The following is a 22,974-nucleotide window of genomic DNA, read 5'->3' as shown; positions in this document are numbered from 1 at the left end:
AAATCCTGGGCATAACTTACAGGTTGTTCGGTAAGCAGCTTAAAGAGCTTCGCAGCTTATCGCCTGCTTAACAGGCGCACACACAGTTTGCCTCAAGTGGCAATGTTACGCGCCCCCCCCCCCCCCCCCTCTCCCCTTCACCAACATGACCTGCCCCTGGCAGAGGATTGCGTCGCAATTAAGCCGCAGTTGGAGAAGAAGATCATTTTCATCTGCCCGAATGATGAGTGCGATTCAGGGCTTTGTTTATGCTGCGGCCGCTCATAACTTGTCATAAATTTGACAGCCGCAGCGCTTGGCGTATGCGGGTCCATTATAATAGAGCTGCGAGCCGGGCATGAAGATGTGGATGGAGATGGGCCTCAGCATGTTCCCACATAGTTTTGGATTGCAAATATAAATGACGCACTAATTGCAGCGAATGCCTTAAAAATGTTTTTTGATGCGTTTTCCAATTGGGGACCAAGTGCCATAAAAACCGAAAGCATCTGAAAACGAAGAGGAAACCGTAGCAGAAGAGGAAGCTGTGCATTTTATGGCGCACACAGCAATTGGCTATGAAATTAATTTGGAGAGCAAAAACTGAACCGAAGCAGAAGCAAAAGCAACAGCAGGAACTGAAGTTAATGTCGCATGCAACGCGATGACCCGCAACAACACGAGAGCAGCACCCGCTGCCACATGTGTGGCATAGAAAACAACAACAACAACAACAACTAGTCACTATGCAGTATTCAGTATTTACTATACAGTATTCAGCACTCGCCATTCACTAGGCAGCACTCACTGTGCACCTGAGCCCCATCGCCAGCTGCCCCCTTTGAAGTCGGTCGCAGCCATTTCGGTGGCTCCTTCGCCTTTGATGTGACTGCGCCTCCAACGCAGAATGCCACAAAATTAAAAAACCAGCAAATTAAAAGATGGCAGCAGCAACAGCAGCAGCTTGGGGCATCATAATGGGTGCATCAGGAGGCGCCTAGTCGCCAATTAAGAGCCAAGAATAGACGTTGACCACTTCACATGATTGAGCGATTCAGGCCAACAACATCAACGGACAACGGACAGACGCAACAACAACAACTGCAACAATAACAGGTAAACCAACAAATGTGTCGTTGACTGATTGACTATGAGATACCCTCTGTATTCTATATTGTATTTTACTTTTAAAGAGCTGTACAAACAGCAAACATAAATGAAATATTTAAAAAAAAATAATCGAATTAAACAAATAAGAAATTCATTTAAATAATAACTTAATTGATTAATAAGTGCCATTTTTACCTTTATACCTAATATATTTCCATATTCATAAAATGTTTACTTGAAGCTTAAATGGATCTAAAAGTTATATGAAAAAAACAACCATCCGTAGAGCACGAAAATCGCGATTTGATATATTTTAAAGTGTTTCTTGAAAATAATTAGAAACTAAGGCTTTTTTTATTATAGTTGAGATATGTATAAATTTTATACCTTACTAATAACCATTCGTTACCTTGATAAATTCTGTTCAATCCTTAATAACTTTCAATTTAAACTTGTGGGTTGATGGAAATTTTTTTTCTATCTGCTTTCTTCATAAAAATTCAAGCTCTTAAGCTTTCGTATGGTATAGCTTAGATAGGTATAAATGTTATACCTAAAAACTATTCCTAACAAATTTTGGACAAACATTGGAAACCTCGACATTTCAGTTTAGATCTTTTCAAAACTTCCTTCGAATATCTAAACAGTTACTTACCCACTAATAATTTGTGTATACCCCATTTAATAGTTTCTTTACAAGTCATAATAAGAACCGACAGCAGACAGCAAAACAAGACGTCATTAGTGGCAGGTGTCTGTAAAAATGTTTAGACTTGGCCAGTGTTTGATTTGTGTTGCTTTTTCAGCATTTCGAATCTTCAAAATTTTGTTTCTTCTTCAACTTCTTTTTTTTTTTAAACCGAAAATTGCCTTTTCATAAACAATGAGAAAACTTTGGATGTTTGCATTCCGCTTTTTCCGAAGACTTTCAAAGCCGACAGCAAACACAGGAAATGTGCTGCAACATTTTCAAATTCCCTATGCGAGTGGACACATTACCAGGGGTTGTGGGACGGCAGTTTTCTAGGGGGGTTGGGGGGTCACTTCAAAGACCTTTTGAACAGTTGGCGACAATTAGCTGAAAAGCTGAGCGTCTAATGGACTCTGGCATGCCATCGACGCATTAGATGCGTATCCCTGACAGGGGAGTGGAACGACGAAAGGCGTGATTTGAATGACAATGTTTTGGCAATGCAATTTTACGCTACATTTAACATTGATCAATTTGACTGGTCAATGTCGCTGACCTTCTCAAGGGATGGAGGTAGGTCAATGCGTAGGCATTATTGCAGTGGCATTTACTTGGGGGTCAGCCAATAATTATTGAAGCAAGGGCTCGTTTTTGAAGGGTAACTTAGTAAAAGAAGAGAGAAGAGCTTTTATGCTTCATATTATTTTGAAAATAAAATGTGAATAGGTTTTTTAGTTTGTAAGTTAAATGCAATCAATATATGCCCCGAAGAAGAGTAAACGTAATTGTATAATTAATAAATTAATAAATAAAATAAAGCAGAACTAGAATTTCCACGCATTACAAATATTTATCGAAATATAAGAAATATTGAAAACGATTTTTCTAAAATTTCAATTTCTTGTTGCATACTTTTTGACAGCTTAAATATTAATTTTAAATCGCACTTTCGCACATCACGGAATATTAGATTGCGAACATTACATATTTACTTTTAAAATATCTATAATTATTATAAATAAATATATTACAGCTAAGCAGCACATGTCTTGATACCTTTAAAGAACTTAAGTTCTAGGTACTTACTGCCATTTACCATAGAACTTTTTGCACTTATGATCATCCGAATGCGTCGTTTGTCTATTAGCAGTCCAGACTTTCAGCTCATTGAGAATCATTAAGGGAGACGCATTCATTGTGTGCCCGCTGGGCACAGCTCGGCGACGGCGTCTCATGCTGATTGAAAATGCGCCCAAACAAAAAACTACTCAAAGAACATTCACAATTTACCTTTACACGCCGGCGAGAGCGAGAGAGTGGTAGCGAGACAGAGACAGAGCTAGAGACACGGGCTCATTGTCAAGCCAATAAAAGCAGGGCCAGAGCCGTGTGGCATTAGTAGCTAGTCCATAGCATTCCCATGGCCCGTGGCCCATCTTCAGATACTTTTTATCAGCTGGCAAGCGGGCGCCCAGCAGTCGACATGTTCGTGTAGTTGGTGCTGTAAGTAAAAGTAAATTAGATAAACGCACAATCATGGCAAGTATTGTATGTATATGAGTAGCATGTGATATCAACGTTAAAATGAATCTTAATTGAACCGAAACTGAAGCCGATCAAAGCGCTCGCCGACGCCGCACTCTGCCGCATGATGATGATGATCGCCCCCATGAGGAAATGTGCCTGGTCAGAGCTCAATGAAATTGACAAATGTTTGGACAAATAAACAAGCCGAATGATCGACAACGACGACAAACGCACCAACTCCCCACACATATATATATATATATGTATATATACAAGTAAGTTCTATTTTTGTTGTTTTTGTAATTACCTTGGGCAAATATTGAATGGCCGAGAGCGGGACGAGGGCGGGACAGCGGCATTCCATGTCGCCTACGGTTTTGGGTCAAAAGTTGTAACTGCAATTTTTGCCTCATTTGCAGGCCCATAAAACGTCATGAAGATACCAGGGCTAGCTGGTATCGGAGTCGCGTGTTGCTGTGGTGCTCTGGTGCTGTGGTGCTGCGGTGCTGTGGTGCTGTGGAGTGCCTTGCCCTTTTGGGAATGTGTTGACGCAGCAGACGGACAGGAGAAAGAAGGTAAACAGCAAACAGCTCAAGTTTTTTAGACAACAACAAGTGGAAAAGTAGTTGCTGAGCGAGTGCTGGGATATGGGTTTGCCTAAGGAGAAATGTGTGTAACCAACAGATTGAGTGACTGATGGATGGATGGATGAACCAAGCAAACAAACACACAAACACACACATACACACACAACTATGCGTTTATCTATAGATAAACAGATGCAATGCCATGCCACACACAAGGGATGTGCAGTAGCACAGATACAATCACAGCAGCAGGCACGAATTACAAATACTTTCTGTCAATTAGCTGCGCAATTAGAAACATACATACAATACTTTATAATTAATTTAAAGTTTGTACCCACAATAATAAAAGGATCAAAAATAAGATCTTTGTTGGAAATAAATATTTAATAATTTACAGTTTCTGCACATCTCTGTTTTTCTCTGAGATATTAATAAAAAGCCAAAATCAAATAGTTTTTCTGATTTTACTGTCAGTAGCTTTAGCTCGCCATTTCATAAAATTGCTTTGAAAGTACGTTGAGGCTACAAATCATTTTTGTAACATTACTTATTGAATGGTAAGTGTAATCTTTACAATTTGATTTATCCCATAACATATTAAAGAACTAATGATATGGACATCTGCCAATAAGTCTGCCTAGAAGGCAGATTTTTGAAAACACATTAAAGCTTTAGCTGTGCTTATAGATACTAAGATCTTGATCCTAAGTTGACTTAACATATGCTATGATCAAAATCCAGCTCGTCTAAAAATTCGCTGATTATCAAAAGCTAAAGCCTGATAAGCCACATACGAAACCTCGCTTAAGCCTAAGGCTCGCTTTAATATATTCATTGTGTAAATTAAAGTGGATTTAAAAATTGTTTGCTCAACAAATAGTTGGCAATTCCGATTGGCTTTGGATTTCTCTTGGAACTCTATTGCTGCACCCGATTTCATTGGAATTGCAGACCACCCAGACCGAAATACCATATCAACAAATTGCAATCAGTTAAGAGCACACCTTTCCACTAACATTTCGCATGTTATGTTAGGCGCAGACGTTTAACAGCGGCACTTTAACATAGAGTGCGCTGATAAACAACGATTAGTTAGTTAGTTAGTTAGTTGGAGATGCATGTCAAAACGCGGCAGCATTGACAAGTTGTCGTGATTATTAATGAACAAGCACAGCCTGCAGATACATTTGTATCTTTTGCGCTCCAAACTCAGACAGCTACCACTGGCTCTAGCTGCGCAGCAGTGGATTTCTTTAGCATGCGCAACAACACCAATAACAACAACAACAACAACAAGAGCAACAGCAACAACAACGGCAACATCAACGAGCGCACTTTTTGTGCCTATCAGAGGCGGGCAACGACGACGCTTGTGAATCCAAAAGATACACGAGACGAGAGCGCACGAAGCCAGTCGCCAGCGGCAGTCGCAGTCGCCGTCGCCGTCGTCTTCAGTCGAGTTCCGAACGAGCTGTGGAACGCACGTGTGTGCCGCACGCAGAACCCAAGCAAACATTCGATTGAAGAGAATCCATACGCAAGTTAGTCGAGTCCCAGTTCGAGGCAGAAGCTCGCGCGAATTAATCCATATCCGCTGACACCGGGAACCTACGCGAACTTCCGTGTGATCAATTCCGGAGCGCGCGCGCTTTCGATCTCGGGCCAAAGGCGCATTTGAGACGTGGCCGGCCGGCCGGCCCCCAATCGCGCATTATACTAAAAAAAAGACGGAGTCGGCGCCTTTTAATCTGCTAAAAAATAAAATACCAAAATAACAACAACGAGCTATCTTTAAGCCTGTTTAGATGGATGGATCGGCGTGAGGCATCGAGGCAGACGCGGCGCGTCGTCTGTTCAAACGGGTTTCGTTGCGCCCGATCGGGGGATCTGTCTGGAATCGCTGGCCTTTTGATGTTGCGCCCTCGGCAGCACGGCTATCGAGCAGCTCTAAACGTTTCCAGGAAGCCAACTGGATCGGCCAGGAGGCGGCGGCTGCTGCTGTAAAACAAATAAATCAACATTTTTGATAATGTGAAAACAAAGGAAACACGAAAAACCAAAAACCGTTTGAAGTGTTCACGTGAAAATCTTTGGCACACCAAAAATAAGTTGATTGAATCATGCAAAAAGTGAACTGGAACAAACAAAAAATGTTTGTAAAAAACAAAATGTAGCGGCCAAGAAAAATAAAGCGCGCAAATCAAACGAAAAGTATTAAGTAGTCCAAAAAACAAAAAAGTTCAGGAAAATTAAAAACAACAAAAATTACACGAAAACAAAGTAGTTGGAAACAAGCTAATTAACGTATATATATATAAATACACACAAACATATATCACGACTATCAAAGTTGCATAATCTCAATATAGGAACCTTTAAATAAATATATATATATATACATAATCCAAATAGCAATTAAAAATATTTAATAATTTTTTGATACATCACGCAGTCCCAGAGAATAATTCAAAACATTTTTTGCATACAAATCATTATTACGCGAACATATTTAAATATATAAACACAATATTTGATTAGAACTTAGCGCTTAGTAATTTATTAACTACAAAGTACTTACGCAAACATAAACGCATTCAACAACACGCCAAAAAGTAGACTCTAGACCGGAACCAAACGACAAGCGAAGCATTTAGCCAATCTTAAAACTGATAACACACAACTTTTAACTGATAACTGTTAACCGTTAACTGATAACAAGAAGAAGAACAAGTGCAAGATGCATTCAACATTTCTAAGCCTGATGCTGCTGCTGCAGTTACTTAGCCGGCTGGGACGCTGCCAGGATCAGCAACTGTTGGTGCCGAGCATCGAGAGCAATGCCAATGTGCAACAGCAACAACAACAACAGCAACAGCAACAACAACAACAACAGCAGCTGCAACAACAACAGCAACAACAGCAACAACAACAACAGTTGCACAGCAGCAACATCAACAACCAGCAGCACCTGGGCAATCCCAGCCTGAACAGCTCGATGTTCAATGCGATGCTCGCTGCCACTGGCCAATTGGCTGGCCCAGCCATTGGCGGCACGATGCAGCTGCCCGTTGGCGCTGGCGGTGCGGCGATCAATCAGCTGGGCGGCGGCCTGGCCACCGGCGGCCTGGGCAGCAGCACGGCAAGCGCGCCGGCAGCCGGTGGCATTGGACATGGGCATGTCATGAACCATGGCTCGACTCATGGCATGGGCGTGCATGGCGCTGCCGGACATGGCCCTGGACCAGGACACGCACATGGACATATGATCCCGGCTCTGGCCAATCTGGGCGTGATATTGAGCGGCAAGGGCATGTCGGGCGGCTATGGAGGAACCATGCTGAACCCAGGCGCCACAGGAAACGTTGCGGCAGGAGGCATTGCTGTTGGCGGGGGAGGCGGCATGGATATGCAGAGTCCATAGTAAGTACATTTAACAGTTATTGCAGCATACTCTTAATTGGAAACGCGCCCAAGCAAAATCTTATCATCAATTGATGCAGCTCGTCAAATTCTTTTGTCCTATTAACGTACCCCCGACCAGCCGAGGGCATCCCATGCGTTTTTATGGCATACTCTGGCCCGGGGCCAATTGCCATTGACATGTTGTGTGTGTGTGTGCGTGTGTGCAATCGCCTCCTCGACTGCCTCTGGGCACACAATCTACAGATTGAGCCATCCACAAATCAACTTTTACTCTCTGCCCTCTTCTGCAATTGCAACGAATTGTATATACATAACATATGTTCGCTGGCATTCAAAAGATGAGCTTGAGCTCTTGCCTAACCCTTGACTGAACCGCAGATCGTCAGATCGACCTTTTGCCAGCCATAAAATACTAAATTTAGTATGTGTTTCAAGCATTAAGTTAAGGACTTTAAAGTTATATGCGTGTGCCATGTTTTTATATGGGAGCTCTTGTAATTATGGTCCTATTAAATTTGTGTGCACAAGGTCTTACAACATTACAGCATGCGGAGCTTTGGGTTAAATATAACTTTCAGCCTTATTTGATTAGAAAAAAATCCTCAATATGGGAATACTTAGGCTCTTTTGCTGCCTTTCCCTTCCTCTCATGCCCCTCAGAATAATCGTCAGAAATTGGACTGAATTGAGTGCTAAAAACAACGCAGTTTGGCTAATTATAGAAATTTATCGCGCATTTGAAATATGTTTGCAAAAGAATTTTATCTTCAGCAGCTTTTAAAATTTGTTTTCTTATTTCAAAATAATTTTCTCTTAATATTTCTTGTAAATTGTTTCTATGCTATTTATTTTTTATGGACTCGCTGTCATAGAAGCAATTGTATATTTTGCTAAACACAAGATTTCCACGAAAGATAAATAAAAACTTTGGCTTCCAATATGACTTCATCAAAACTTCCCCCAATTAAGGTTTCAATTTTTTTTTTTTGCTTCCACCGAATTCTGTCTTTGATGTTTGCCAAACAATTTTTCAGTTTAATTGCCCCAAAATGGTCGCACTTATTTGTTTACACTAGATCTCCAAGTTTAGCTGAGGCCAACTCAAATAAATAGCTATAGAATGAAAATGTGCAACAGTGCGAGGACCACACCGACAGCTTGGTGGCACGCAGTCTGCTGACAAATGCAACATAAATCCCCCGAGCCAGAAGTCGAAGTCGGCGGTTGGTAGGCGGCCACTCTACGACACGCCCCGAGGCGCGTTTAAACAATAAAGTAAAATTATTTATACTTGCTTGGCTTTTTTGCGCCTGTCAGCCAAAAACATTTTCATCTTTATTGCAAGGATTGCGCGTTGCGAACGACAGCCGGCAGCCGGCAGGCGGTTGTCAAAATGTGCGAGCCGTCGTTTTTTATGATTATTAGCAGCAACGGGCTGCAGCGTAAATTTTACTTACACTTCACATTCATTTGCCCACCGACAACGGGCAGTGGCCACCACAGAGGGGGCGACACAGAAGGGCGGCCGTGGCTGGGTTATTATTTGTCATTACAAAACCACCCAACAACAATTGCAACTCCAACTCCAGCTCCATCTCCAACTGCTGCTCCAGCTACAGCTGCGGATGCGTCCTGGCCCTTCCTGTGAAAGTGGTCGCAATTTTTTTTTTGTTATGGTTTTTTTTTTTTATTACACAATAGCCAAATGGGCGCTACACTTGCCGCTGCAGCCTGACGGCTGGCTAATTTTATTTCTTTATGCTCGTCGCAATGGGGTAGAAAGTGTTTCAGCTGCTCAAGCGTTGACCCAACCGACGGGCCAGACAAATCGATAGACAGCAACAAGCCCTAGCTATTGCCCATTAGCCAGCCTTTGGCCACGGTACACGGTTCAAGCCGCTTGATTACAATTAATCGGCTTATTTACCGGAGCCATTTGCCCATTTGCCATTTGGCTGATGAGCCACTCTCTACAGCTCCGACTCTGCTGCACTCAGCGTCAGGTGCGTTGCAATAAGCAATTTTATTGATTTTGAATTTGCCATCGAAGTCTTTAAAGATATCATTGACTTGGCTTAGATAGGTATCGACTGCAGGATTAAAATATTAATGAAATTCAAATATCAAAAATATATGCATCCATTTTAATTTATTTTCAAGCCCCTTTTTGCTTAAAAATATTTGATTTAATATGAAAAATATGTAAAAAGGCAAATTTCCCTAAACTGCAATCGGGCATTAACTTCTCCATATTTTCATATGCACTTCGGCCACTTGGTGCTCAATCGACCCTCCCCCTCCCTACCTTTAGTCCCGCCCAGTTGGATATATGGTACTTCAACACCTGCTTAAACAATTCGCTTGCTCTTGCAACCTCATCCGATCTCAGTAGCTGGCCGAATATACAAAGAGTCGAGTTGGGAGAAATGTGGCACGCAGTGTGTGGCAGCCGAGAACAGGGCCTGTTGACACGAATCAATATGCAGCAAAGCTGATTAGGGGATGTAATGAAAATTTAATAATTGCCATTCTGGGCACTCGATGGCCAAAGCCACGTATTTGTTCCGTAACCAGAACGCTTTTTCCCCCGACGCGCGCAATTAATCTTCGGCGCAGGGTTGCGCCGGTTGGTAATTCAAGAAGAACAAGAAGTAGCAGCAGCAGCTACCAGCGACTCAGCAGCCAAGTCAAATAAAACCAAAAACCAAAAAAAAAAAAAAAAAGCAACCGAAAATTTGACTAGGCAGAGACTGGAGGGGGTCAAAGTTGGGCAGGGTTGGTTTCAATTTCAGCCATTTGAAAGGCAAAGCAAAAGGCAAATAATGTAATAATGTTTGACAGTCTCGTTCCCGCTCCCGTCTCGTTTCCCCCCCGCACCCGTCGCTCTATGACGTCTGTTGTTTTGTTAACAGACATTTATGACATTATACGGCGCAAAATGATGTTGTTACAGAGGGCTTAACAAAGCCGACGCCACCCCAGAGGAGAAGAGAGCCAACCCCGCCCAGAGGAAATCGCTTTGAGTCAATCCTTTTGGCCTGCTGTGATTTCATTTGCCTTACAAGCGGCTAAAATCTGCTTAATTGTGCGTAAGCCTGTCCCTGTCCCTGTCCCTTCCCCTGTGTCTACTCCCCTCCCCATTCGCATGTTAAATATTTGTCAAACAGTAATTAAAACTTACTTACTCTATACGGTTGCCCGGGCTGGCAGTGCGAGTACAAAAGAACAACTTAATGTTAACTATGTGAGTTCTTTGAGTTTCAGAAAAGTTGAGCCCTGCTTCTTGTATCTGGGCACTTGTATAGTGCTCCTCGGTATCTCTATAGTGTCTGGCATCCTGGTGCGGAAACATAAAAATGTTAATTTCCACGCCAAAGAAAAGCCAACGAACGGCTTTTGTGTTGCACACAGGCCGCAAATTACGAGTCTGCGTTTGCCCTGGTACATGCCAGATGATTCCGACTTGCCCGACTTGGGCCCTCGAAATTGACGATAACGATTATGTGCAAAGTTTTGGTATTGTTTTTCATATATATATATTTACATCTCTCTTCCCTTTTTTTTTTTGGTTGCCACCAAATTAAAAATATCCCTGCAAAAGAAATGCGGGAAATCTTTGGCGGCTACTGTCATCGCCATGTGGCACCACCGAACCACAAAAAAAAAAAAATTTATTTGTCTTAATAAGCAAGCGACGACAATGAAGGCGACTCTGGGGAGGAACAGCTACTCCATTTCTGGGCAGGCCTCGCCCCGCTTTCGGGGGAATAATGCCATTGCAGAATGAAATTGCAGGCATAAAGTTTTTCCTTTTCCCTCTACTATTGTGGTCTTTTATTTAATTTAATTTTTTTTTTCCGAAGTTTTGGTCCTAATAAGTGGAGGGCCAGACGACATGGTCAAGTGGTTGGTCACGCTCACGACAAGGCCAGGTTTAGAAACTGTGGAAAACTGGGCTTATAAATCCGACAAACGGGTTTTAAAAATTTCTAATTATATTGTATTTAAATCAAGAGATTTTGTAAGCCGAGTTCAAGTATTGCGGCCTTTTAAGTGTGAAGAAGCTCAAATTTAATTTCTTGCTTATAGAATTATTTGTTTCCTTTTCTTTAACTGACATCAAATAAATTGGTTCAATAGGTATTTATAAACCCTTAACCCTATTATCTCAAGGCCAATGGGATAAAAAAACACCGTAGAACTCATACGTATACATATCTATAGAGAATCAAAAGCAATACATACTTGTTTCTATAAAAACAAATACAATTTATAATTTAATTGTGAACTTAAGAAAATTACAGAGCTATGCGGTTTATCATTAAACTTCTCCTTAATTATTAAAATATCTTGCATATCAGACACAACTCTTATATCTTAAAATTTTATAAAAACTAATTTGGTTTTTCACTTACCACCCACTCGCATGAAGTTCATTCAAGTTTCGGTGCTGGCGCTTTGTGCATACATGATTTGCTTTTCTAGCCGTTTTCCCGCCAACAATTTGCCTGCCGTTTGCCATTTGCCATTTGAACTTTTTAATTTTGTCGTTTTGATGGCTGCGTTTTATGATGCCGTTGCCTTTATTTCTAACTGCCCCCATCCCCCTCACCGTCTCCCTCTCCCTGCCCCTTCCTCTCAGCTGCTGCTCGTAGACGTTTCCGTTCGCTCGTGGTTTTTGTCTTAATGATAAACTCTGGGGTTTTCTGTGTTTAAATTCATTTCAGCAGCGTCCTTTGTTGAGACTTGGCCAAAGCTGTGCCATAAAAAAAAATAAATAAAAATAAAACCAGTGAATAGAAAATAGCAGCTGGAAGCCCGATGGGAAAATCGTCTCATAAATTGGCTATATGATGAATCTAATAAAACCGAAACTCAAACTGAAGCCCAGAGACTGCCACTGCGACTGCGACTGCGACTGATACTGAGTCACAGGCACAGCGAGGGTTGCAGTCTGCAGTCGGTAACAAAAGAAATGGAAAATTTTGATTGTTCCCATGACATAAAATGCATTTTCATGCAATTAATGTGCCTAAAAACCCAAAAATGACTTAAGCAAATCAAAAGAATTGCGTTGCAGCAGAGGCAGATTGAGATTGAGATTGAGACACGCGCGTTGCATGCACAAAATGAAAATGAAAATTAAACAAAAAAAACAGAGTTGTCTTCGGCAAGCCGACGATCTATTACCCTTGCGGACAGAAGGCAACCATAATTTTAAAAACATTTCTCTGTTTTAAACGATTAATTTGCTATTTTAAAATATTGCTTATCTTTAACTTTATCAATAAATCAATAAATAATAATGATAATTTTGATATTATAAATTGATTTAATTTATGATAAATTGATTAATCAATTAACCTGAACTGAAACAGAAAAATCATTTGATCGATTTTACTGAAGTGGTTCTTCATAGTTATATCTGTGCAATATAGATACTGTGATTTTTATAATATATTATATAGTATTTATTGGATATATAATATTATATTATAAATGATATACTCTTCCGATTCGGCCGGCTTGGGCCTTTGTGCTGCCTGCAAAAAATATAGGAGGTTCATTTTCAAGAATATATATACGCATTATGAATACGAATATGTTTCTTAAGTGCATGGCACATTTTGTGGCTAAATCATGTTACCGTATGAAAGTGTATAAAAACATGTTGAAAGATCTTTCAAGGTGTCAAAATTAAAAGAAACTCCAATCAGCCAAGGAGGCGGCGTAGGAGTCGGAGTTGATGTATTTGTGGATGCAACTGTTGCCGCTGCCGCTTTCATTTCTGCTGCTGCTGCTGCTGCTGTTGATGATGATGGCTTTGGCTTTGGAGTTGCCTTTGATCTTGTGCAATGTTTTTAGCTGGCCAAAGTTGTGTGTCTGTTTGGCAGCGCTTTGAGGAAGTTGCATCAAAGACAAATACTGCCACACACATACACGCGTACGCACACGTACGCACACATGTGGCATGCAGCATTGGGGACCTTGAGGTTCTGGCGGACCTTCAGGCGCTCTCCACGCACACATCAAAGAGATCAAAGCGCGCGGCCGGGCGTCTTGGTGGGGTGTTTCAGCGAGCCGCCGCATTTGCCACACGCAGTTAACAGTTAAATTGCAGTCACATCCTGTTAAACGGTTTAACCTATAAAAGAAAAAAAAATAGAAAAAAAAATGGAAAGAAAAGCGCAAACCTCTGCTCTTGCTGCTTGGCCAGGTAACTGGCAACTGGCAACTGGCAGCTGGCAACTGTTGCTTTGTCGGCACTTGGCACTTGGAGCAGGCTCCAGCACCTGGCTGAGCTTTGATGTTGCGCCTGTTGCGGTTGCTGTTGACATAATTGGAGTTTGGGCAGCCACGTTCTTATGTTTGTTGCCTGGTTGTTGTCTGGTTGTTTTGTCGTTTCGTTGTCACGGCTCGGCACTCACTTAGCGGTACTTTAAGAGGCCCGCACATAATTTGCGCAAATTGGCGACAAGAGTCAAGACGCGCCGCCGCATTCGGCAGATCTTTAAGCCTAATTGTTGCTTAAAGTGTTAGTACCCCCTCTCGCATGTGGCACTCCTCATGCCCACTTGTGTGTAGGTGTTAATGTGCATTTCTCTGCAGGGTGTGTAGCATTTGGGGCGTGGCCAAGACTTGTCTGCAGATCGATATAAATTGGCAATTTGACCCTGAAAAGGCAGACCCCGGCGACAATGGAAATGACGACAACAACTGGCGGCGGCGGCGGCGGCGACACAAAGCAAACCAACTGACAATCAGACAACAAAACAACAATTATGGAAATGAAGAAAACACAGGGGCGAGAACAGAGTTAAGATGAGAAAACCAGATGCCACCACAATATCGAAATACATAAAAATAAAGTCCAACATGTTTGGTATTTTAATTCAATTTGGTGTCTTGTCGGAGAAAGATGAAATGGATAACAGCCATTGATTACAACTCTGAGATAGTTCTGTGTGAGCTGGAAAGGATTCTGCTTAGTCAACAACCAGTTAATATCTTATTAGTTTGAATGGGATGACACAAAAAGTCGGTGAATCAGCTGAATATACAGAGTACATGCTACCATTATTGTACAAATTGAACAGTTACCCAGCCAAGCAGACCCCTTCCAGCGATCATCTGCTTGCACTTTAACCACTTAAGAATTATAAGCATATATAGTGGGAAAATCACATGTGTATTCTTATGTGTGCTGTTTGTCTATTTGTTTTTCTTTTGGTCTCCTCTTCTTTATAGCATGGCTATTACTAAAATAAATAAGTGAACTTAAAGGGCACCTCTTTTCGGGCTAATTTGACTTCTCTCTTCTCTTCTCTCCTTCACACCCCTTTCTCCCATCTTTCTTTAGCGTACAATTTGATATTATATATATATATATTTTTTTTTCTACCATCCATTTATGATGTAATGCATCAACAAATATTTATATATACTTAGTAACATATCCATCTAAAAATTCACAATCCCACACCCACTTGAACACTCTCGCGCAGCATGAATATGCACTTCACAAGACAATCTTCCCTCTTATTCCCTGGCTCGCACTCCCTATGCTTGATTAGCTTAGGCGAAATTCAAGAGCAAAACTTTTGCTATGATAGGCGCCACATGATCAAGAACCAGAACCAGAAACAGACCAAAAAGCGCGAGACAAGTGAGGGAAATGGACCTTGCGGCTGCAACACAAGCATGAAAATGCCACTCACTTTCCCCCTACCCCACTCCCCCCCTCACTCTTTCCCCTCTCTCAGTCTCCGTCCCGTAGACGCTGATTGACAAATGCAGTAGAGTCTGCTGTCTGAAAGCGCGCGCGTGTTGATGGATGGACACGAGCATGGAAGAGTTGGCGTTGCCTTTGCCTTTGCCGTGCTGCTGTTGGTTGTTCCCGGCGAATCACGCCCCAAATTAACTGAAATTAACACGCGTTTAATGTCAGGCAAGCAGCTCACCTGCCACCCGCATTGCATTGACTGTGTCTCCGACTCCAACGATTCCCATTGCTTTGGCTACCCGTTCTCATTCACATTCCCATTCCGGTTCCCATTGCCTAATGGGGAACTGGGGGATCGTGCCGGGACTTGTGTTTACTTAATGACGTTTATGTGTCTTGTGTGTCATTTGTCGGCATATCTGAGCTGTCATAAAGCGATTTGATTAAAGCGAAAACGCCGCCGTGCAACTCCCAAAGCCAAGCAGCTGACACTGCGGCCTGGACGAGACCTCTTTTCCAATTAAAATGCAGTCGGGGAGTCGCAATCGCTGCTCTCCTCGTCCTGCTCCGCCAGCAACGTGCCAAAACATTTATTTTCGGAAATCGAAAAAAATCGGGGGGAGTCCACAAGAGCGTGCAGCAGCGTGGTGCCCAGAAAGTGAGAGTAAATCAGAGCAAAGTAAAGGAGAAAAAACTAAGGTATAAACACATCGAATTTGAATACTCTTTCCTTAAAATAGTTGGTTCTTTCTTTATATTGCATATTTTCCATTCAACGCCTAGAGTTCGACTGTAAACAAAAGCAAGTCTTAAAAAAGACGTAGAATATTGCAAAACAAGCTCATTAGCAATAATTTATTGCGTAATGAATGATGATCGCTGCGGGTCTTGACCTCGTGATCTTTTTTTCGGTAGATGTTTGTCTTGCCTGCGAGTAGGTCCATCGATTGCTACCAGTATTTTTTTTTTATTAACTTGAACTGCTGGCATATAAATATTTTGAATGTCACCGACTTTGCAGTAGCTGATGTTGCGCAAAGCAAGTGTATATTGCCATGCAGAGAGTTGAAAAATAAAAAGGAAAAGTGCCAAACGTCGGCGGCACAAATTCTTTGTAATTAGTATTAAAATGTTTTCCGCTACATTTTCACTTGATTTTCTGCTGCCAGTCGCTGTCCCTGCGCCTGTCCCTGTCCCTGTGCCTGCACCAGGCCCCAACACAGTTCGAGTTGGAGGCCTCAGTCAGTTAGTCAGTTAGTCAATTTGTCTATGTGGCCCGAGGGCTTCACTATCCGTTTGGCTCTGGCTTCTGCTCCGCCTCCGTCTCCGTCTCTGTCTCTGCCCCCTATATGTATCTCTGACCTGGGCCTGTGGCTGTAGCTGTGGCAGTGGCTGCTTCGCGCATGATTGAAGGCAACATGTGTTTCGGAAATTATGCAAAATTGCCTGCTGACTGTTCGACTGGGCTGGCCAGTTGATGCGCACAACATAAATGTGCCTGCATACAGCTGGCCCCACTGCTGCCGCCTCATGCCACATGCCACATGCGGCAACCGACATCCACTCTTGCCATGGCTGCAGCTATGCTTAGGCAGCGTTTGCATATTTCGCTGCTCATTATCATTTGTTTAGTGGCCGGCGCAGTTCATTTCATAAACAATTAATAATGCTTAAGCGCATCTTGGCGTTGACAGGCGCAGCAAATATGCCGAGCCACCTACCAGAGTCAACTATGTGGCCACACTCCTCAGTCTCTCTCCGTCTCTCTCTCTCTCTCTCTCTCTCTCTCTCTCTCTGATCTGACTGCCTGTAGCCAAATTGGATTGCATTTTTCGGTTGTTTGGCCATTTGTTTGGCTTATATTGGTTGGAGTGTCGAAATGCGGCATACAACAAACGGAAGTTGCCAACAGACTGGTAGATGCCAGCCCATTCTCACAGCTGCGCCGAGCACTCAATGCTGAGTTATGAACTTATGATATTTGGACAAGCGTATTGCGGAAGCATCCAACAGATCTCGCTAATTGGCGTGACATTCTACAAGTGAAGATTAGTTAAACAGAGAACTAGCACAGTTTGTAAATAAGAAAATGAAAATTCATTAGTTATCCGAAAATGTAACCAATCAAGCTATCTGATTAAAAAGCCATGAAGCGATCATTGCTGGAGACACCTGCTAAAAAATAATTTAAATTTGTACAAATATTTAATTTTAAATAAATATTTTAAGATAAATTTAATACGCCAACCAACTAGGAAATTCCCAGCAACCCGATCGTGTAAACTTATTGTCGCCATATCGATATGATTGATAGGGCAATTTTATATGCCAATTAGGTTAGAGATTTTGCATGAAAAATAATATGTAAATGGGAATCTCCATTAAATCATAAGAGAAGACACTGTTGTCTGAAGAATGTTGTCTGTCTGTTGTCTGATAAATGCAATCACAATCGATTGTCCAATACACGGACGAAATTTTATAGCTACATCTCTTAGACTACAATACTTCCGATATGATCATATATATATTAATAAGTTGGAAACAACTGTTGAGCAACTTTTTCTAAAAGACTTATTTTAAGCACAAAATAGTTTGTAGGATTAAAAGCAGATTGGGAAAAATAAAAATGAAGAGAATTATTATAGTACTAACTACTTTTCCGTTTACCTAAAATATGTGATATATTCCATTTAATGGCCCTCGATTTTTCTAGAATGGCCTAGATTACGAGATCGTAAAAATTTGTTTAAGCTTTCTTCGTTCGTTCGCTCAAATAATTTATTTAAAGTTGTTTTACTTGAAATCATAAGCCAGCTTTTATGAAATTTCAAATCGGCTTTTCCAATGCAGGGGAATGTGAACTCTGCTATAAATAGATTTACTTTTATGTTTTAGAGGAATTTTAATTACGTTCACGTTCGACCGACTCCGAATTCAACCCACACAGATGCTTTATATGTAAATCCAAACAGACAACGCACTGATAAATAATATTGCACAAGTATTTATAAATATACTTGCAACATCTACAGTATCTAAAGTTGATGCCCCTCGATGAGTGTTTTTATGAAGCGCTAGAACCATAATTAATATGCGTTAAATTTAAACTAGAAGTTAACAAAACTTTTTATTCACCTGGCATTGAAGTTATCCACTGTTTACAAAGCTCTTAAATTTAATGCTATGATATAGGGTTATTTTCAAATCGGAACTTCTGCGAGTAGCTGCAGTTGAGAGTCTTTAACTAATTAGCTAATAATCTGATTTGTAAACCCAACAAAACAAGTGAGTATTGTGTGTGTGTGTGTGTGTGTGTGTGTGTATGTGTTTGTAAGTGGCAGCAGCTAGCTATGCAACATGAACTTGTTTTATCACCTCGGCAGCAGCAACATCATCAACAGCCACAGCAGCAACATCAACTTGTCTGATTGAATGTGCGCTTGGCAGCATTTGATTTGTTTAGAAAATAAAGCACTCAAACTCTCTACCACACTCACACATCAGCTGTTGTGCGTGTGTGTGTGTGTGTGTATCTATGTGGCGCCAAGTTGGCCCCAATTTGTGGGGGGCGGGACAGCAGGCATTTGCCTAATTAGCACTCAATGAGCAACTGAAGAGCTGTCGAGCCATTTTTTCGCTCGTCCGTTCGCTCAACTTGCAACAGCTGCCACAAGTACTCGAACTCGTACTCGTACGCATACTCGTATTCATAGCGAGTATTCATACTATCAACGACTACTCGATGCCAGCTGACAAGGCCGGCATTTGCGAGGGTTGCTTTTAGAAATCTTATGCGTGCTACGTGACCCTCCATTAATACATCATTGCTTCCCATGCTCCCAATCGGCTGATGCTGATGTATTGGGAATGGAGTGTGCGATGATGACTCCCTCTCTTACCTATTCCCCTTGCTCCATGCCCTTCCCCTCTATGACTCTAGCGTGCCTGGGCTGTGCGATATGCCGCTTAGCTTTTGGGTTCGCCTTTATTTTTGGGTGCGTTTCGCATTTTCGTCATGGTCATAAAAACGCATTTTATGCGAAACGCATTTTGGCCTTCTTATCGCTGGCCCATACAACGTAGTCGTACTTTTTATGAACGCAAATAAAAGTGCGCTTAAAATACTTACATACCTCCCCCCCACACACACACACACACAAAAACACACCTCCCCCCGCCGTAGACGTGCCCCGCCCAGCCCTGTCAATGGGCACACATAAACCCAGCAGCAAAAGTTTTAATGTTGATTGCGTTTTGCGTTAACGTTAATGCTGATGCTGTTGCTGATGCTGATGTTTAATTTTAATGCGACTCTCAGCGCCTCTCTCGTAGGTTCTGGACTGAGCCGAGTGACCGTAAGACCAGCCTTAGACAGTCCAGGGAAAATTAATCATTAATTGCCGCGGCTCATGTTAAAAAGAAAATGCGTCGAGAAAATTAATTTAAATGTGTGCGCTGTCAATTTTGATGAGTTTCTGCGTGGCGGGTGGCGTTGTCGGGGGCGGGCGAAGAAAATTCCAAATTCCAGCAGTTAAATTTAATTGCCAATGCTTGTAAAAGCGCAGCCACAGCCAGGCTAAGAAAATGTTATGACATTTCTATAAATATGCGCGGCAAACACGAAGCGCAAGAAATGTCAAGTGGAAACCGTCAGAGAAGGTCTCTCATAAATAACTGAAATGCCTCAACAATATTAAATCACAACAAAATTAGAAGGCATGGGGCAGAAGTATCAACAGCAGCAACAGCAGCAGCAGCAGCAGCAACAGACGCTGCTTATTGGAGATCTGAAAGAAACTTCCTCATTCAGAAATTACCTGATAAATTTTACGTTGAAGAGGCCGCGGCCTCTGCCGATGGCAGCAACAGCGCGCAACATTAGCAGTCGGGCATGGGGCGTGGCAGGGCAACAAATAGTTGTAAAATGCACTGGCGAGCCACAGAATTATTGGAAAGAATATAATGGCAGACGAAATGCGGTAGCTGGAAAAGAAATGCAGACAAATTGCCGGAATGCTGCTGAAGCAGAAACAAATACGACTACGCGGCAACAGCAACGGCAGCAACAACAAGCGCAACAACAATGGCTAATATTAGCTGAAAAATAGTTTGGCAATGTATTCAATGCAACAGCAACACCAACACCAACAGGGAGCAACAACAAGCAGCCAAAACAAAGCGGAAACGTTGCTGCAACCAAAGGGCAAACCCATTGCCACGTGAAGAGTGAGCTGCAATACATAATGAAACTAATTGCTGGCATTTTGAAGAAGTTTACGGCTGTCGAATTGCAAACAACTAAATGGCATAAAGAAAGCCCCGCTATGATATCTTGAGTGTCAAATCAAGTGAAATTGTTGCCGAAAGCAGCGGCAATCAAGCAGTTGCTGTTGTATGCAAATGAATTTTTTGTTGCCCAGAAGGGAGAGCTAACAAAATTGGGCGGCTTAGATTAAGTTAAATGTTGGCTTTTAGCGAAAACTATGAGACTTTAAAAACGCAATCAAAGTAACTGTAACAAGAGCTAAATTAAAGCCAATGTTGCCGCTCTTAAGATTAATGTTGCTGCTGGGTATAGGGTCGAACCACGACAGCACTTGAAGTATTTTCCCATATTTAAGCGTTTGACATATGAAAAACAAAGTTGCAAGCTTAATGACATAACATCTAGACCTCATGTTGCTGCTGCACGCCAGCAACATGCCTATAAATTAATTGAAAACTAATCATGAAAATTGTAACTTAATACACGATAAAGCCTCACACAAAACAAGTGACAATGACAGCGCACAATAGTTGCTGCTGTTGGCAGCAGTTGCTGCTGCTGCTGCTGGCAATTACAATTCAATTTTTATGCATCTCACGGGCAGCGCACAATGAAAATGAAGCTGTCAAATGCATGAAAATCCAATAAAAAGCATAACAACCAAGCGAATTTATGCAGCACAAACAAAACGTTGCTGATGACACAAGCAGCGGGTGACCAGCAACAGCAACAGCAGCAGCAACGGTAACTATAGCAGCTGCAGCAGTTGCAGCTTGTTCGACGCGGAGGCGTGGCAAATGAGCTACGGTAATGGCGTTAAATGCACACGCAGGCAGGCTGCCTGCCAGGCAGCAGTGGTCGCATTAAATTTACTCGCCAGATGCGCCGCTGTTAGCAGCAATTGCAGCACAGCAGCAACAGCAGCAGCAACAGCAGCAACATCATCAGCAAGCTGAGGGCAGGAAGGAAGCGCCCAAGATGCGTTGGCAAGGTGTGAAGTGTACAAATACCGTGTGAGGGTGCAGGGCGAAATATGTCGTAAAGATTTTTATTGCGTTTTTATGGCGCACACGCAGCAGCAACATGAGCAACAACATCAGCAGCAGCAGCAGCAACAACAGCAACATGGCATTTTTGGTTGTGCCAGCTTAATGATAAACTTTAACGTTGCTTGCATTTTGGATTTGTTTGCCGCAAGAAGCGTTTCGAGTAAATAAACGACGAGATTGCAACCACAGCAGCAGCAACAACAACAGCCGTAAATATGCTTACAAAATCAAAATATATCCACACAAGAACAAAAACAAAAACAAAGTATTGAGCATTAGAAAAGTGCGCAAGTACTGAAGCGACCCTCGTTCCCCTAACCAAATGCCTGCCCGTCTGCCTGGGTGGGCATAAATTGATTGCCGTTGCCGATGTTGCTGCTGTCGTTGGTGTTTGCTGTTGCTGTTGCTGCTGCGCAGTAGATGTTGCTGGCGTTGCCGGGTTTTAATCATTTGCCGGAGCTTTTATTAAAAATTTGGCAGAAGCAGCGACGTCATTTTATTGTCTACTTACTGTTCAACCAAATCCCATGCACAAATTTTATGAGCCAGCCCATAAAAATGCCTTAACGCAGCCGCCTCCACCCTCCGCGCGTGCTTTTGCTAACTCTCGAGGGGCACATTTGTTGTTGCTGCTGTTGCTGTTGGGGAAGGAGAGTTGGACGGGCAGCAGCTGACAATGTTTACGGTTACAACTGTTTGTCGTCGTTGCTTGATGCCAAAATTGATGACCATAATCTTGAGCGTAGCTACTCTGGACGCTGGCAAGGATGCGCTTTTTATGATGAAGCGCCGCTGCAGCAGCAGCAGCGCAACAGAAGTGGCAAACAACCACCGGCTACTGATGCTGCCCCCAACCGCTGCAACATTATTCATGGGCTGCGGCTTGTTGGGGTTGCGGGGGGTAAAACGACTATGAGCGGCAGCATATTTTATGTTTTAACGCTGTCGAAATCGGGCAACGACAACAACATCAGCAACAACAACAAACAACAACAGCAGCAGCTCATACATCAGCATTTAGCAGCAACAACCGCCCTCATAAACGTGGGGTTGTCGCTGCCAGCGGAGGTGGGTCTTGGCGGGGGCTGGGGCGGCGAAGGGGCGGGGAGCGTAACAAAGGCAGACGTTTGTCTTGCGGTTTCGCGCTTGCAATTTTTTGGCCTGTCAGCGACTGTTGCTGTTATTGTTGCTGCTGCTGCTGCTGCTGCTGGCGGCTTGCAATTTAACAGCTTAAGCGCATATTTACAGCGCATTTTGGAAGTGTTTTGCTGTGTCGCAAAACTGGCCCATAAAACACTGAAAACTGTGCACTCAAAAGGGGGGCACAGGGACCAGAGCACCCTGAGACTGTGCCCAGACAAAAGGTAGCCAAGGGAGCGAACGTCAGTTGGGGACGCCGAAAGCCGAAAGCTGCTCTTAAGCTGCTTGGGGGATTGGCAAAACAGATGGCCAAGCCGTTGATATATTGGCAAATGCTTTCACAATGAGCCACAGAATTCGAGCTGGCAATTAGCGTAACGGGGGCACCAAATGACTCAAATTCAAAATATACTTAAGTACATTGAATCACAATTCCGGAGGAGTATAAATATCAATACTAAAACGACAGGCTT

The 22,974-nt window shown here is 42.5% G+C and overlaps 1 protein-coding gene across 3 annotated transcripts in view; it reads left to right on the top strand.

Annotated features, from left to right (window-relative positions):
* Positions 1 to 4,335: 4,335 nt before the first annotated feature.
* Positions 4,336 to 22,974, top strand: part of Wnt4 (Wnt oncogene analog 4) — a 38,137-nt gene continuing 19,498 nt past the window's right edge. Inside the window, exons 1-2 of one of the 3 annotated variants that reach the window (XM_002052540.4) lie at positions 4,379 to 4,454; positions 6,620 to 7,317. In XM_002052540.4, the coding sequence (XP_002052576.3) occupies positions 4,452 to 4,454; positions 6,620 to 7,317 (701 nt within the window). In that variant the 5' untranslated portion in view covers positions 4,379 to 4,451. Of the gene's footprint in view, positions 4,455 to 6,616; positions 7,318 to 22,974 lie in introns of all 3 variants that reach the window. The other 2 variants (XM_032438382.2, XM_032438383.2) reach the window with 2 other exon arrangements.

The sequence above is a fragment of the Drosophila virilis genome, chromosome 4 (assembly GCF_030788295.1).
Source record: "Drosophila virilis strain 15010-1051.87 chromosome 4, Dvir_AGI_RSII-ME, whole genome shotgun sequence".
In the NCBI taxonomy this organism is placed as follows: Eukaryota; Metazoa; Arthropoda; class Insecta; order Diptera; family Drosophilidae; genus Drosophila; species Drosophila virilis.
The sequence above is the reverse complement of the archived record's forward strand: the minus strand, read 5'-3'. Positions and strand labels throughout refer to the sequence as shown.